Genomic DNA, 16954 nt, shown 5'->3' on the forward strand with positions numbered 1-16954 from the left:
CCTTAATGTGTCTCTTCTTCCTCATAACTGCCAGCCACGTGGCTGCTAGATCCACAAGACACTCTTCTTTTGTTAAGAGAGAGAGAAGAGATGCAAGTAAACTGCAAGGAGTGAGGAAAGCAGCAGGAAATAGGGAACTTGTCTGTGGGTACTCAGCTGCAGCCTCAGCTAAGTGGCAACTGCCTCAGAGGGCCAAGTGGGGGTCTTCAGCTGGGCCCTGAGCTCTAGTTTGACTCTTTCACTAATTAGGTCTGTACCTTGGCCTCTGTGAAAAATATTGAGCTGATGCTAGCGCCAGTGTTGTATCACACCTGTAAGAGAGCAATTTAGCAATACTTATTATAATTTTAAGAGAATCGACTCTTTGGCCCAACTGGGTATTTTGTTGCAGCTTTACATTCAACAACATAACACTGGAAAAGCTCCAAGTATACAGCCATCAGGGACCTCTTATATAAATGTGAGAGAGCCAATGGTGGAACATGTTGCAGGAGTAAGAAGACAAATGTAGTGCTCCCTGCTTTCACACGAAGAGCCCCAGACATGCCATTAGGAGAAGTAAGCGTGGTATGGAGTGGTGCACAGTGTTTGTTATGTGATTAAATGGAATATAGACATGGGTATTTTGAATCTTCTTGTATCTGACAATAAGAAGGAAACCTGCCTTTACTGTGATGGTTCAGGAGGGTGGAGGGAGACAAGGGCAGGGATGCATGTGAGGCTTCTCACTGGTGCCTTACAGAGTAGTAAGCTTTGTCCTGTTAAAATGATTTCAAACCTCTGAACATATGACATATTTGGTTTATCTTAAGAAAGCCTTTAGAATAGAGCAATATTAAGAAATCAGGGAAGAAAAGTGGCCTGTACCACATACTCAGTTTAAAGGGCTAGGCGCCCCAAACACAATCTGAATTGCTGGGATTACCAAGTGCACTTGATTCCAGGAGGTGGGTAATTGGCCTCATTAACTTCTGCTCTTCTAGGATAAAGCCAGTTTTTCAAGAATTTTTTTTTCCAGCCAGAGTTTACCATCCTTTTTCTGTCTACCTTCCTTGGATACATACTGTATTCTGTTTAGCAATCACGAGGACGAGCCCTGGCTCCAGATTGCTGCATTTTACTCTTCCTCTGCTACCAACTAAGGGGAAAACCTATTGAAAATTTAATGCCAAACAGTGGTGATTAATTGCATATTTGTGTAGTCCGTTTTAAAAATTATTTGCTTCAGTGGAGTGTAGCCTTGGATGGAATAGAATATACTAGTATATGCTCTAGTTTAGGCCATCCGCTTTCCAAGGTTTAGATTGTTCTGCCTGTGGAAGGCAGTTCTGAAGGCAGCATCCCATCTCTAAATACGAGGAGTCTGAGAAACAGTCTTTAATTAGCCTTGCACCAGGAGAATATGAAGGTGGGTTGGATTTTTTTTATATTTGCTCTTTAGAGTATTTGCTCTTTAGAGTATGTCATACAGACTGTTCAGGTATTCTAGCATTGAACAGGAGGCCAAGATGGGTGGGAAATGACCACACACATACACACACGCGCCCACTCTGCATTTTGACTCCAAGTAGTCTTGCCAAGGGTGCAAGACTGAGAGACTGGTAAAGGAGTGTGCAAGGTACAAAGCAGCCTTCCTCCTGAAGGCTCTGGCAGGGAGGGGCTTGCGCCGTTCTGCAGCATTGAGAAGGAGCTGCCTTAGGGTTCTTGGACGTGCTCATACCACTGTACTGACAGAATTTCCACGTACGTACCATTTAGGAGGCCACTCTTGAAGGACTTTTAGGATTCCATCCTTCCTCATATATAAACAAACTCAGCTTCTCATTATGAAAAAAACAACAACAACAACAAAAAAACCAGTCCTTATCCAGATCTCTGAGGAGGATCTCTGCCTTTTAGAAAAAATTATGTCCCTGCAGGGTCTTTTCTTTAAAACAACTTAGTGAATAGCTACCATTATACATGATGTGGGGGTGAGACAGCTAGAATCCAGAGGTAAATTAATGTGCTCCTAGTACAGGACCAAAGGTAGAAATCTGGGACCCAAACTCAGATTTGGCTTAATGTTTTTTTACTTGGCTCTAGGTTGAAAATTAAAGTATATATTTCTTTTTAAATTTTTATTGGTGCATTGTAGTCATTCATCTTAGTGGGGTACAAGAGAGTAGAGACCCTGTTTCAAAATGAAAAAAAAAAAAAAAAAAAAAAAAACGTGTTGAGGGTGTAGCTTAGAGGTAGAATGCCCCTGGGTTCTACCCCCAGTACCACACACACAAAAAAAGAATAAGAATAAGAATAAAGTATATATTTCTTATAAGTTGCTATAATCTTATGGAGTTCTGAAACCATTTTAAAAAGCTCTGAAGTTGGACATGGCCATACTTGTCATCCTTGTACTTGGGATGCTGAGGCAGGAGGATTACCGGTTTGAGGCCAGTGCACAGTAACTTAATGAGATCCTGTTTCAAAATAAAAAAATAAAAAAGGCTGAGGGTAGGTGTAGCTCAGTGTTAGAACACCCCTGAATTCAATCTCCAGAACCACAGAAAAAGCCCTGTCTGAGCTTCATTTATAATGTGACTAAGAGCCAGACAAGGCAGCACATGCCTGTACTCCCAATACTTGGGAGGCAGAGACAAGGTGGATCTCAGGTGTGAAGTCAGCCTCAGCTACTTAACTTAGCAAGGCTCTCATCAACTTTGTGAGACCATTTTTACAAATAAAAAATAAAGAGCTGGGCGTGTTAGCTTATGTTTGTAATCCAGCTACTTGGGAGTTTGTTCATGTGTCAATGTAATTTAAATTTAAATACTTAGAAAATATTAAAATATAGTATTTTTATCAAAATTCCACATTATTGAATATAATTTACTTTCAGATATTTCCTTTTTGTTTGAAATAGTGCCGTTGGCTTCTCAAAAAATGGGGTTTGGTGGATTTCAGCTTTGTCTCTTTATGTAAAGGAGGTAAAATGTATAACCAAAGAAATCCTCTTTAAGAACAAAAAAAATGGATGGCATATGGATTTGGCAGTTTTTTGCCAGATCATATGGATTTTATGAGGAGCCTTGGCAAAAAATCTGAGTGGGAGAAAAGCAACAAAAACTGCCCGATCTCATCAGATGCATCCTTAACAATTTGTATTTTTCTTTCTAGGTTTTACGTTACTATGAGGGGGATCTGGTCCACAGATCATTAATATTTATCATCTTCGTGGGTTCTGAAAGTCTGCCTAGCTGGCTTGCTTTCTCATGTTTTGCTGTGGGTAGTTTTCAGTGTGGAGCAATTTATTGCTACCAAAGGAGATACCTATAGGATGACTGAGCAGAGAGAGACCAAGGGTAAGGTCTTAATCCACAAGCACTAGGGTCGGCACAACATAGAGGCATTTTATCTTTAGAATTTGTTTGATATTACAGAAAGTTCTAGTCCAAAGCTATATATATATTTTTTTCATTATGGAAGCAGTAAAGCAAAAGCCCCTTAAAAAAGGCATTAAATAAAAAGAGGTTCCTGTGGAGAGGGAGGCCCCCCCCCCCCCCCGTCACTTTCTGGTTCCATCCTTGATCTGGCCGGCACCAGCAGCACTGCTGCAGATGGGTGTGTATACCTGGGCTCCTGTCTCTTCTGGAGCCTGCTGTCCCATAGATTCTATGGAGTAGGAAGTTTGGGCTTATACACATTATCCATGGGATGATTTTAACCATGGTTATTTTGAGTGATCTAGGGGTAACTAAGATGTTATAGGTATAAAACATACAGCTACATGAAGTAAACTTTTTTTATTTTTTGTGGGTCTAGGGATGGAACCCAGGGGCATTCTACCTCCAAGCTATATTCCCTGCACTATAATTTATTCTTTATTTTAAAACCGGGTCTCACTGAGTTGCAGAGAGCCACACTAAGTAGCTGAAGCTGTCCGCGAACCATGACCCTCTGGTCTCAGCCTCCCAAATGCTAGGATTACAAGTGTGTGCCACCACGCCCGCCTTTGAAGTAAACTCTTTTATCTAGCCTGTCCCAAAGAATTTGTGTGTGTGTGTGTGTGTGTGTGAGTAGTAGTAGTAGTAGTAGTAGTAGGTATTAAACCTAGGGACATTTACCTCCAAGCTACACCCCTAGCCTTATTATTTTTATTTTGAACCTGAGCCTTACTAGGTTGATGAGAGTTTCACTACTCGATGAAGCTGTCCTCCAGTCTGTGACCTTCTTGTCTCAGCCTCCCAAATACTAGGATTACAGGTGTAGACCACCAAGCCCGACCAAAAGAAATTTTAAAACAGTCATACAGGAAAATCAACTTGTGCAGAATTCACTGAATATGTGCAGAGAACTTAGGTATTTATTTATATAATGATGAGAACATCACCTTGATCCCGAGGCTCTGTTTTTGTTAAAATTCAAGCAAAGTATAGAAGTCTTGTAGACAAAATTTATTTTCCTAAACTGTCATCATGAAATTATTTGTGTTTACCTGCCAAGAGTTGACAAAAAGAATATACAAAACGGTTTTCTCTGCAGGTCTTTCTGCCTTCAGCTTCAGGTCCCAAGGATTCACACATTTTTGTTTGCTAGCGTGATTGTCTCTGGTGCTTTTTATAAAAATATTGATATGGGACCGTAGGTTTCAAAGAAGGGTAAGCACACAGGTGTACAAGTATCTTCTCAGTATAGTTGTAATTAAGCAACTGCTCTGCACAGATGAGCTTCACACAGACTACTCAGGTGACTTGTAGACATTTCCCCAATGCTCAGCAACACAGCTAGCTTTTTTTCTAGTTAGAAAAAGTGTTGGTGAGATCCACTCAGAATTAAAAGGGTGACTATGTGCAACAACATGGATGAATCTTAAAATATGTTGAGTAGAAGATAATAGGCAAGAGAGTCCATTCTGTATGATGCCATTTTCATGAAATTTTAGAGAATAAAAAATCAGTTATAGCAAAGGAATAGATCAGGTTGCCTGGGCATATGAGAGGCCAGGAGAAGTGGAAGGGCTATGGGCAGGTGGGGAAGATTACAGGGGGCACAAAGAAACCTTTGGTGTGACAGGCATGCTCATTATTTTGATTGAGGTGAAAGTTTCCTGAATGTATATATACATTTTTGACATTTATCAAGTTGTTTACTTTCTACATGTACAGTTTAATATTTGTTAATTATACATACATATATATATATATATATATATTATGAGGAAATACTGTTGCAAACAAAAATCAGTTCACACTTTCCATAGAGAGCATGTAACTAGGAAAAGAAAACTCAACTACAACAAAACAGAAAAAGGTACCTTTTCCTTTGGAATTTGGGGCACAGGAAAGACCCTTTGTTTCATAATTTTGCTCCTATCTGGTATTTAATTGATGTGTATGGAATAATTTTTATTGTCAAGGTCAGGATTCTGGACTTTTATTGTCAAAATCCTGGGTTTGGCACAGTTATCTGCTGTGTGAATTTTGGTAAAACACCTGAACTCTAGTCCCCCCCACTTCCTTTCTGTGAAGTGGTGTGTTTGAGACATAGGTGCTCAATAGAAAGAAGGAATTTTTGTTACTAGTTTTAATGATGTTGCATTCAGGTTTCCACAAGATTTAAAATGCAGATAGTTTTAAGTAAGAACATACATTATTTTGAGATGTTACCATTGAAAATCAAGTCTTCTATCAAGGCTGTAGTATTATCTGAAAGAGGAGAAAGGCCTTCTCATGAGGGGAAGGGAACACTGTCAAGGGCCTGCTATTTCCTGACGGGTATGGAGCTGCCAGGGGACCTCTCATTTGGTGTCTCTGCTTTTGAGTGACCCATTGCTCTTTTCAGGCTTCCACACATGCGCGCGCGCGTGTGTGTGTGTGTGTGTGTGTGTGTGTGTGTGTGTGTGTTAGTTACTGAGATTTAACCCAGGGACATTCTACTTCCTCTGAGCTATACCCTCACCCCACTTTCTTTTTCTTACTTTGAGATAGCATCTTCCCAGCTTCCTGCCTGTCACACTAAGTTACTGAGGCTTGTCTAGAACCTGAGATCTTTCTATCTCTGCCTTTCAGGTTCTTAGGTTACAGGTATGGACAACTACTCCCAAATGAGAATTACCTACTTTTTTTTTTTTTAATAATCTTGGCCTAATTTTTTCTTCTGCCAGGTGGTTGCAAGGAATTGAAAGACGATTGATTTGGTTTCAGAGGGCCCTGAACTACACACAGTGGTTTTTATATTGGGAAAGACATGCCCAGTTTTTCACAAGTAATAAGATTTATTGCCTCATGCTAACATGTTGTAAATTAGTTTATTTGCTGTTTATTTTACTCAGAATTTAGTAATTGGTGTCATTAGGGGAAGGGCAAATTTGATCACAAAAAGGGCAGACTGGTTTGTAATACTGTTTGCTTTTCTCTGGCATCTCTGCAGGATTGGAGATAAGATGGGTGAACTGCTACTTTCCTTTCACTCATCCTTCCTTCGAAATGGAGATCAACTTCCATGGAGAATGGCTGGAAGTTCTTGGCTGTGGGGTGATGGAGCAGCAACTGGTCAATTCAGGTAGAAAAGAATCTCGTATTTAATTTTCAGGCTCTTACGTAAACACGCTCTCCTCATGTCCATACTTCTCCAGCAATAGCCTCACAGTCTTTCTGTCTTCAGTCACTCACTACATTCATCTCCGACACTGAACTCTGGAAGAATTCCCTTTTCACATTTCATTTTGCAAAGGGGTCTTTGGAGATCTTGCTTGTTGGTGCTCGGATACTAGATTCGTACTTTGTGATTTTATATCTGTTCATATGTTGCTATGTAATTGCCCTGATAGCATTTGATGTAGGTCACGTGAGTATAGCTTTGTCTTCCAAACTATTTCAGAACAATACTATCACGTAATCATTCTTTGTTCTCATTGCATTCTGTAGATTATACCAAATTATTTCATAAATACATGAAAACATATAAAAACACTGAGGTCCATTATACTCTGTCCCTCACCACCCTTGGCATGGATAGTGCTGTTTGCTGAGGGAGAGTGAAAGATGAGGGTTCTGATCCACCATAAGTATAGGATATATGATGAGAAAGCTCTTTCCAGATCCTTTCTGCAGGACCTTTGCTTAATAAATGATTGCTTCTAAACATAATTTCAGAGATGGGAGGTTTTTCTTAAATCACTGTCTGAATTTTATTTAAAAAATTGTAGTATAAATTCTCTAGGGAAATTTAAGGTATTTTAAAACCCCTGCATTAACAGTGAACACTAAAAAGAGAGGAACTTTGTCCTGTTCTTATATAGGTGCATGTACTGTGTGGCCTTGGGGACAGTTCTGGCTTCTGGTAGGTTGCAGGGCTTTCTGCAGCAGAATAAATAAGAAAGACCTTCTGGGTGCCTAAAAACATGTGCATAACTGGGCATGGAAGGACACACCTGTAATCCTGGCTCCTAGGAGGTTGAGCCAGGAGGTTGGCAGGTTCCAGGAGAGCCTTAGTAATGTACTGAGACTCTCAGCAACATGCAAGACCCTGTTTGAAAACAAAAAATCAAACATTTCAGCTGAGAATATAGCTCAGAGGTAGAATGTCCCTGGATTAAATTTCTGTGCCACAAAACAAAGTAAAACAAAACAAATAAACCACGTGTCCATAGCCGGTGTGGTGGATGTTAATACTTGAGAGACTGAGACAGGAGGATCATAAGTTTCAAGCTATCCTCAACAACTTAGTAGGACATTCAGCAACTTTGTAAGACCTTGTCTTAAAATAAAATAAATAGATAATAAGACTTGGGATATAGCTCAGTGGTAGAGCACTTCAAGGTTCCATCACCGTATCACAAAACAAACAGGCAAACAACAACAGGTCATGGATGACAGGTCATGGTCATGGAGTCGGGGAATGAGGATGAGGTGAGACTGAAGAGACAGAGTGACAGGAAGTATAGAAGCTTTTGATATTGGGAGACTGGATGTCTGGCCTTGTCTTCTTCCTGTCACCAAGTGAAGCCCATGGTGCTGGGTGACACAGTGTCAATCATTGAAACAACTCATTTGGCAAGACAGAAAATTTATTCACAAAGCACAAGTACCAAGGGGGCAGGAGCTCAATTTCAGCTCTACTTCCATGAGGATAGGGTTTAGGGGTATTTGTAGGAGAAAGAATAGGATGGTTTGAGGTCTGGGGGAAAGTGATTAGAGACATCCTTGGACTTCATGGCTTTTCATAGGTTGTGTGTTCAGAAAACTGCAGTGTTACCATGATCTGAGGGTGGAATTTTTGCCTTCTGAGGTCAGACAGCTGACAGGCCCAAATGAAGGGTTGTTGGTTTCAGTTGGTTTGAGAAAGACAAAATCAGCTTTCAAATTCCTGGAAAATTCTTAAACCGTTCTTACACAGTGGCTGTACATGAGAGATATTTCTGATAGCAAAGCTAATGGGAATATATTGCTTAGATATGTGACCTCTAAAATTGGTGATCAAAGCAAGTAACTAAAAGTGAGTTGGGCTGGAGGGTTCATTAAGCTTTTCAGTGGCTTCATGCCTCCTGCAGTCTTCTGCACTTAGGCCAGCCCACAGATTCCTTCCCATTCTGCTGAGGGCATTGGGGGAAAGCCCCAAACAATGCATATGCCCACTGGCAGTTTTCAAATATTTGAAGGGCTTGCCAAGAAGAGAGGGACCAGCAGAAGTCAATATTAGGGCCCGTGAAGGTTGTGAGAGTTGCAAACTGGTACCTAAAGCCCAGATTTTAAAAAAAAAAAAAATCTCTGTTAATAGCTGTCTTCAGGCAAGTTGCTTATTTCCTGTGATCCTTGGTTTTCTCATAGTTGAAATTGGCCAAGAATGCCCTCTTCATTTCATTAGGGAGACTGAGGTAATGCATATGAAGTGCTTTGCAAGGAAAAACATTTTGCACATGGTAAACATTCAGTAGAATTTAATTGCTGATAGTGTAAAATTTAAAATTCTTCTAGTGGGTAGAGCCATTTATCAACAGAAGCCTCCCTTAACAGGAAGTATTTTAACAAAGACTATACTGCACATTACAGAATCAATTTCTAACTTAAGTGGAACTAGTAACTTCTTTGATCTATAGACATCTCAATTTGTGAATCAAGATCGAGTGATTGGTTTCAGAGGGAACTAAAAGGAGGAAAAAATGAAAGGGGAAATCTGCTATAGAGGTACATGCATTTCAATAGAATAGTGGGAACACATGTAAGATTTGATGTATCTTTGAGTAGGAGTTGACTTCAGTTACTCCTGTGGTCTTTTGTTTGTTTTGTTTTGTTTAGACAAAAGATTTGAATGAATTCAGACTTTTTTCAGGAAGTACCTGGTGTCAGGGGGCCAGAGCTAAGAAAACAAATACTGGTTATCAACTTACATGTCACTTGGAAGTTTGTGCTCTTTTACATTTTCCAGTGTCTTCCATGTTTTTTATGAGTTTTATTCACATAATACTTGGCTAGATAAAGGGATCTGAAACCCATTTCCAAGTCATTATTGCACGTTAAGGAGACTGCTGTTCTATAATTACATCAGCCATATCAGTCATTCTTGAAGGGAATGGCAAAGGAAACAAAAAGATCTAAGATGCAAATATGTCTCATTGATTCATAGTGATTGTAGGAGGTGCTTCAGGGTTTTGGGAAACTGTATGCATACAATTTAAACTAAATATCTTGCTAGGGAAGGAGACTAAAGGAATAAGAGACAATTTCACAAAAGAAATTCTTTGTAAGTTTTGCTATTTTAACTTGAAATTATTATGACAAACTTATGCTCTATGTTCTTAGACTTGAATGTGTTTTGACTTTTGTAGTTGAATTTTAAACTGCATGCCTGGCAGTCTCAACCACAGACTATTTGCAAATGCAGTTGATTGTTTGCTGAATTCCTGCGGCCTGGGAAAAGATTGGCTACATATACATCTACAATCTAATACAGCTACCTGTACATCAAAATCAGTTTTGCCATTCTTTCTGCCTTTTCTCTTAAATTTTCTTCCTTATTTCCCCTCTTCTTTCCTCCCACTCCCCCTGCTCCTTCCCATTCCATTCTTTTGCTTTAAGAGAACTTATAAGAAACAATGCCACTGATGGTTATAGTTTCTTTAAGGTTCTTATAGAGGTTCAGGTCAAGTGTTGAACTGTGCAGCCACAAAGAAGCTGCTGGTGGTGCAATGATGGTAGCAGACATCCTTTGAGCCCCTACTGTATGTCCACCTCTCAGAAAGCATGCTTTTTCTGCCTTTTTCTATTTAACCTTGATAACAAAGCCCTGAAGTAGTTTCTGTCATCTACATTTCACTGAGCCTGAGAAAGGTGATCTGGATCTAATGGCCAGTTCTTTCTGGTAAGAACCAACTAGTATGTAATGATACCCAAATAGTAAATTGTATGATTTTGAAATGACTGACATTGATTTTTCTTTTTTGTTGTGTGTGTGTGTGGCCAGGGGCATTCAACCTCTGAGCTATACACCCTGCCCTATTATTTTATTCCTTATTTTGATCCAGCAATACCACTTCTGGATATTTACCCACAAGAATGGAAACCAAACTACCAAACTAATGCATGCATATCTATGTTCATAGCTGCACAATTCACCATTGCGAAACTATGGAACCAGCGAAGATGTCCATCAACAGACGAATGGATTACAAAATTGTGGGATATGTACACATGGAATTTTACTCAGCCATAAAGAAAAACATAATTACATCATGTTAGGGTCCGAGATGCGCCCCCTTGCCCAAATAACGAAGAACTCACCAAGGATGTAACACACAGGCAGAGTTTTATTGTGCTGCAGCTCTTTGTACTGGCTAGCCAGTGGTCGGAGCTCTCTTACAAGCCCGCCTGTGGTTTGAGGAACTGTCCAGGTGGCTACCAGGGAGTGCCCTGGCCGAGCCAATGTCCAGCCTCACCAACAGAGAGCAAGTGGTCAGAGTCGACCCTGAGCACACTTCAGGCTCTATATTTATAGCCCCTGGAGGGGTGGTTACACACGTCACAGCCCGCCAAAAAGTAGGATACAACCAATCAAATAAAAAGGTAAACAAGTACAACCAATGATTTCAAAAGAAAGCACACACACACTTGAATCACAGCAAATAGTTTTAAAGGACAGCCTTTCTACGTCACCGCCCGCAGAGGAGTGACTTTCTCTTTTATGTTTGGTTACTATGGTAACCTTCAGCTCGGCCCATGAGTACCAGGTGTTTTCTTTAGATAAGGCTGTGGCGGGCTTGGGACTCACTTCCAAGAAAAATAGCTTCACTCTCTAAACTTACTTTATACTATTTTAAAATATCTCAAACTTTAAAGAAACAACTCTTAGCATCAAGAATTTTGAAAGACAAGTCTATCCTTAAAATAATTTCTAATAGTAACCTAGGTTTTTAAATTAAAACAACTTTTAACATTAAGGTAGCTGGGGCATAACCAAGCAGTTTCACAGAAGCCAGAACTCAGGCAGTTATCATAAGCAGGAACTTACAAGTTGTACTTAGACCTAACTTTATATTGGCAAGTGGGGATACCGAAGCAGAAACTTGCAGTTTTATTCTAAGTTAATTCTATATCTTTATATTTTAATTTTATAAGGAGAGGGGAATGTCTCCTCACAGCACTCTTACATGTTTTTGTTACTCTCTTACTTCTACAAGGGTCCTACTTTAATTCTAATATCCTACTTTCTTATTTCTAATAGATTCCATATACTAATATTGTCAATATCTTAGATTCCTCTTCCTGCATTCCTTCAATCATTTACAGGGAAATGAATGGAACTGGAGGACATTATGCTAAGTGAGATTAGTCAGTCACAAAAAATAAGAAATCAGACTCTCTCTCTAATACTTGGAAATTAGGAAGAAAATGGATTATAGGAGGAACTCTAGAAGAAAAGGAGATTCTATAGATGATCAAAGAAGGCAACATGAGGGGATGGGAGGGGGAAAAGAGTGAAATTCTTTAATGCACATGATGTACTTTAACAAACAAATCAATGTCAATCACTAAACCAAACTTGAGAAGGAGGGAGGGAGAGGGAATGGGTTGGGAACTGGGTAAGAACTAATTGGGTGATGTGTGCATGTATGTCTCTACCAACTTGTATCCCATTAAGGTGTATGAATACAGTGCACCAATAAAAATATTAAGAAAAAAAGAGGTTGAACCTAGTGGAAGGAAGTTAGGTCATTGGAGGCTTTCCTTTGAAGGGAATATTGGGACTGTAGCTCCTCCTTGTTTGTCTGTGTTAGTTTTCTGGTCATTATGAAATGGAGGCTCTTTCTGTACCAAGTGATTCCTACATGAAGTAGTGCTTTGCCACAGGCCCAAGGGCCCTTGTCAACTGCCCATGGCTTGCAATGTAGAAAATACATTTTTAATTTTTTTATAATACTAGAAATTGAACCCAGGGTCATTCTTCCTCAAATCTGTACCACAGCTCCTGTTTTTCTATTTTTTATTTTTAAAAGGGTCTTAATTAGGTTGATAATAGTCTCAATACTTGTTGAGGCTATACTCGAACCTGCAATCATCTTAATCTCAGCCTCTCAAATATTGGTATTAAAGGTGTGCACTACTACCAGGCTTAAATTTTTCATTTTTATTATTTGACTATCTCAGATATTTTGTGACAATAATGGCAACCTGACTAACTTAGGTAGATAAGATTATAACATCAGAGCATGGCCTTACATATAGTACCATTTGTGATAGCAAGCTTTGTGGTATGAAAAGAGGGAGGTATATCTCAGTTGTTTGAGTGGGGGCTTCATAAAAGTCATTGAACTGAGTCTTGAGCAGTGATTCTCAGATGTGTCATTAGTCATCACTTAGCTTATTTAATATGTCTACTCAGAGAGCATCAGAGTCTGTAGGCTTGCCAAAGGGTGGGGGAAATATGGTTTAAATAAACACGCTAGATAATTCATGTAAAGGACTCATATTCAGACCTTTTTTTTGGGCATTACTGGGGATGGAACCCAGGGGCATTCTACCTTTAAGCTACACTCTTAGCCATATTTTTATTCTTTATTTTGAAACAGGGTCTCACTGAGTTGCAAAGGGCCTCACTAAGTAGCTAAGGAGGTGGTCTTTAAACCGCAATCCTTCTGTCTCAGCTTCCCAAATGATGGGATTACAAGCATGCATCACCGTGCCTGGCTTCAGACTATGCTTTCAAAACTCTGCCTTTAAGGTAGGTCAGTTAGTTTCTCCAATTTTATATGTGTACAATTAAAGTTTAATGAAATGTACAATTTAAAAGTATGCCATTTAACTCATTCTTCACGTAAGTATATGTCTGTGAAACCATCACCACAATTAAGATAATAAACATTTCATCACCAACCAATGTTAACTTCTGCCTTTCTTGTAATATGCCCTTCTCTCCAACTTCAGCTTGTCTTCAGGCAACTACTGTAACTGCTATCCTTTTAGATTAGTTCACCTTTCCTGGTATATTATATAAATGGAATCCTTATATCAGCTCATTTTTAATTATGTTTTGTAGCGCTTCATTGGATAGACATACCTCCATTTGTTTACCCATTCTTTGTTAATGGAAATTTGGATCGTTTCCATTGTGTACATTAAATATGGAAGTGCTGTAAATGTTTCTGTAAAAGCCTTTGTGTAGACATGTCTTCATTTCTCTTGAGGAGAAACCAGAGTCCAGTGTTCTGTAAATGTCAGTTATATCAAAGTAATTGCCTAGTGTTTCTCAACTGCTTTATGCCTACTTATTTTTTCTCTTTATATTCTATCAATAGCTTAGAAAACTGTTTCCTACTAATATTATGAAGTTGTCTGTTTTGCCCTTTTATTCTGTCAAATTTTTTTCATTTTTTAAAGTTGTGTTATTAGGTGCATGCATTTTTAGAGCTGTTACGTTTTCTGGAGGAATTGTTCTTTTTATCATCATGAATTATCATCTATCTTTATGTCTTATGATTTTCTTTTTCTTGATGAGTGTTTCATTTATATTAAAACATCCATAGTAGCCTTATCTTCTTCCCTCCCTAGTTTTCTTTAGATTGTTATAGTTGCATATATTATGTCCATATACATTGAAAACCTAATCAATCCTTACATTTCTTCCTTTAAACAGTCACATGCAATTTAATGAACTTTAGACTAAAACACTATTCTTGGTGTTTATTTAGCTATTTACTATTTTTATTGTTCTTCATTCACTTTAGAGCATTCATATTTTTCTTCTAGTATTTTTCCCCACCTCAGTATAAACAATGTTTTTGGTATTTCTATGTTATTTTCCTTTTGGTATCAGAATTGAACCTGGGAACATTCTACCTCTGAGCACCCCTACACCTATTGTATTATGTATTTTGAAGCAGGGTCTTGCTTAATTGCTGATGTTTGTTCTTGACTTGCAGTCCTCCTGTTTTAGCCTTCCGAATATTGGGATTACATTCATGTGCCACCACGCCTGGCTACCTTGGTGTTTCTTACATACCATATCTGCTGCTGATGAATTTCTTAATGTTCCTTTAACTGATCTTGTCTTTATTTTTCTTTATCAGGAAGGCTTTTTTTTTTTTTTTTTTGGTACTGGGGGTTGAACTCAGGGACAGTCTACCTCCGAGCTATACCCCCAGACTGATTTTTTATTCTTTATTTTGAAACAAGGTCTCACTAAGTTGCTGGGGGCCTCACTAAGTAGCTGAGGCTGTCTGCAAACCCGTGAACCTCCTGTCTCTGACTCCCAAGTACTGGGATTCCAAGCCTGCGCATTTTTATTGACTATGGAGTTATGAGTTGAAGGATATTTTATATCTGAGCAATTTAAAAATGCTGTTTTATCATCTTTTGCCTCTATAGTTTCTTTTTGTTTTTGTGTATGTGGTGCTGAGGATTGAACCCTGGTGCAATTCTACCTTGAGCTACACTTCCATCCATTTATTTATTTACTTATTTATTTATTTTGGAACACCATCTCATTTATTGCAGAGGACCTTACTAAATTGACGAGACTGGCCAAGAACCTGTGATCTCCTTGTTTTAGCCTCCCAAGTACTGGGATTGGAACATGTTCCACTGTTCCTGGCTTGTCTCTGTTGTTTCTGAGGAAGAAAAACAACTATTTCAATCACTGTTCAACTGCATATACTGTCTTGTCTTTTCTCTAGCTACTCTCAAGATTTTTTCCTTTATCCTTGGTTTTCAGCAGTGACCATTTGATATTTCTAGGTATAGTTTTCTTTGAGTTTAATACTCACAATAAGTTTTTTTCTTCTTCAGTTTTATGCCAGGAGATGCAGATCTGCTCCCCTCCCCCATCTTTTGCTCTCTATTTTTTTAGAATGGGTAATTTTGATTTACCTGTGCTCATGTTTGCTGCCTCTATTCTGTTATCTTCATTCTGCTGTCTTGATCCTTTAAAACGATTTTTTAAATTTTACGTTTTTGTGTGTTTTTAAAACGGCATAATGGCATTTGGTTTTGATTCTAACTTTATTGGTTATCACCAAACTGATTCCCAAGGGGTTTGCGTGGTCTACACTCCCTTGAGTCTCTGCCTGCAGGTTCTTATTCTACTTCCTTTTGAACCGTTGACCTTAATCTATGTATTTTGCCTGCCAATGACTTTAAATTAGTACTTCACCTTGTTTTTGTTCTGTGCTTACCTCATTTTTCCTAAGGTCGAAACATACTTTTATATATTTTTTGACATTTATAGTTTTTAATGTTGTTTATTTTCTACTGGGGCTCATTTTTACATTTCTCTCTATTTTTAATGTGTTTGGTAGGAATCCCACATTTATGCTGGATATTAATCATTTGTCATTTCCATATATTACAATTATATTTTCCAGATTGTGGATTTTCTTTTTTTTTTGAGTTGTTCTTTCATAAAAGGAATATATATTTCCCTCTTGAGTAGCTTTAGGTTTATTTTATATCATATCATTCTCCAAAAGAGTCACTTCATCAGCAACTGTGAGTGGGTGTAAGTTGACATGTTCCGTGAAGATATGTCTTCTACTTGTCATGCCTTATTCTGGTAGTTTAAGTCTCTGATGTTATCTCTATATCATTCATATTTTCAGCTTTGGGATTCTAAATATTTAATGACTTTCAAGCATCTACCTTCTCTTTCCCAGTGCTCTGTCAAACTTGGTCCCACCCTATGTGACAGTTTCTCTTGGCTGAAAAGATATGTTTTAGGATGCACTTGTTTGACTACAAAATACAGCTCTGAGCTTGCCTGAGGACCCCATTCATACCATTTCATAGAAGTGGATTTGTTTCCTGGTATAATTTTTAGGTCTTCCTAATCCTGCTTTTAATCCATGTCACCCCTCAGTTATTTCTCTTCCTGTAATAAAAGTAAAGTCTTTAGCAGCTAGATTCCAGTTTTGGGATATGTCTACTCTTGTGATGTTTTATAGCTAGTATGATATGCTTTGCATACTGCCATTGGTGTAATGTTTACATATAGAAAAGTTTTGGAACTTAAAGTGATTCTTTCCTCTACGAATGTTCTTTGTAAAGATAAAAGTTTGTTGTTGTGCTTTGTTTTGTTTGTTTTTCTTTTTTTAGCTAGCTATTGTGGCGCACACCAGTGATTCCAATGCTTGTGAGACTGAGAGAGGAGGAATGCAGGCTGGAGGCCAGTCTTGGGAACTTAGCAAGAACCTCAGCAATTTTTGAGACCCTGTTTCAAAATAAAATATAAATAGCTGGGCGTGGTGGCGCACGCTTGTAATCCCCGCGCTTGGGAGGCTGAGATAGAAGGATCGCACAGGTTCGAAGCCAGCCTCAGCTACTTAGTGAGGCTCTCAGCAACTTAGACCCTGTTTCCAAATAAAATAGAAAATAGGTCTGGGAGTGTAGCCCGGAGGTAGAGAGTCTCTGGGTTCCACCCCCAGTACCACCAAAAATCAATCAACCAATCAGTCAATCAATAAATAAAATATAAATAAATAAAACATTCT

The 16954-nt window shown here is 38.7% G+C and overlaps 1 protein-coding gene across 1 annotated transcript in view; it reads left to right on the top strand.

Annotated features, from left to right (window-relative positions):
* The window catches only part of FARS2 (phenylalanyl-tRNA synthetase 2, mitochondrial), a gene marked incomplete at both ends in the record, with an annotated part of 432169 nt that overhangs the window by 57932 nt on the left and 357283 nt on the right, over nucleotides 1-16954 (top strand). Inside the window, one exon of the mRNA XM_080710010.1 lies at nucleotides 6409-6540. Coding sequence (XP_080566136.1) covers nucleotides 6409-6540 — 132 coding nt within the window. The remainder of the gene's footprint in view (nucleotides 1-6408; nucleotides 6541-16954) is intronic.

This window comes from Muscardinus avellanarius (genome assembly GCF_963383645.1).
Source record: "Muscardinus avellanarius genome assembly, chromosome: 14".
Lineage (NCBI taxonomy): Eukaryota > Metazoa > Chordata > Mammalia > Rodentia > Gliridae > Muscardinus > Muscardinus avellanarius.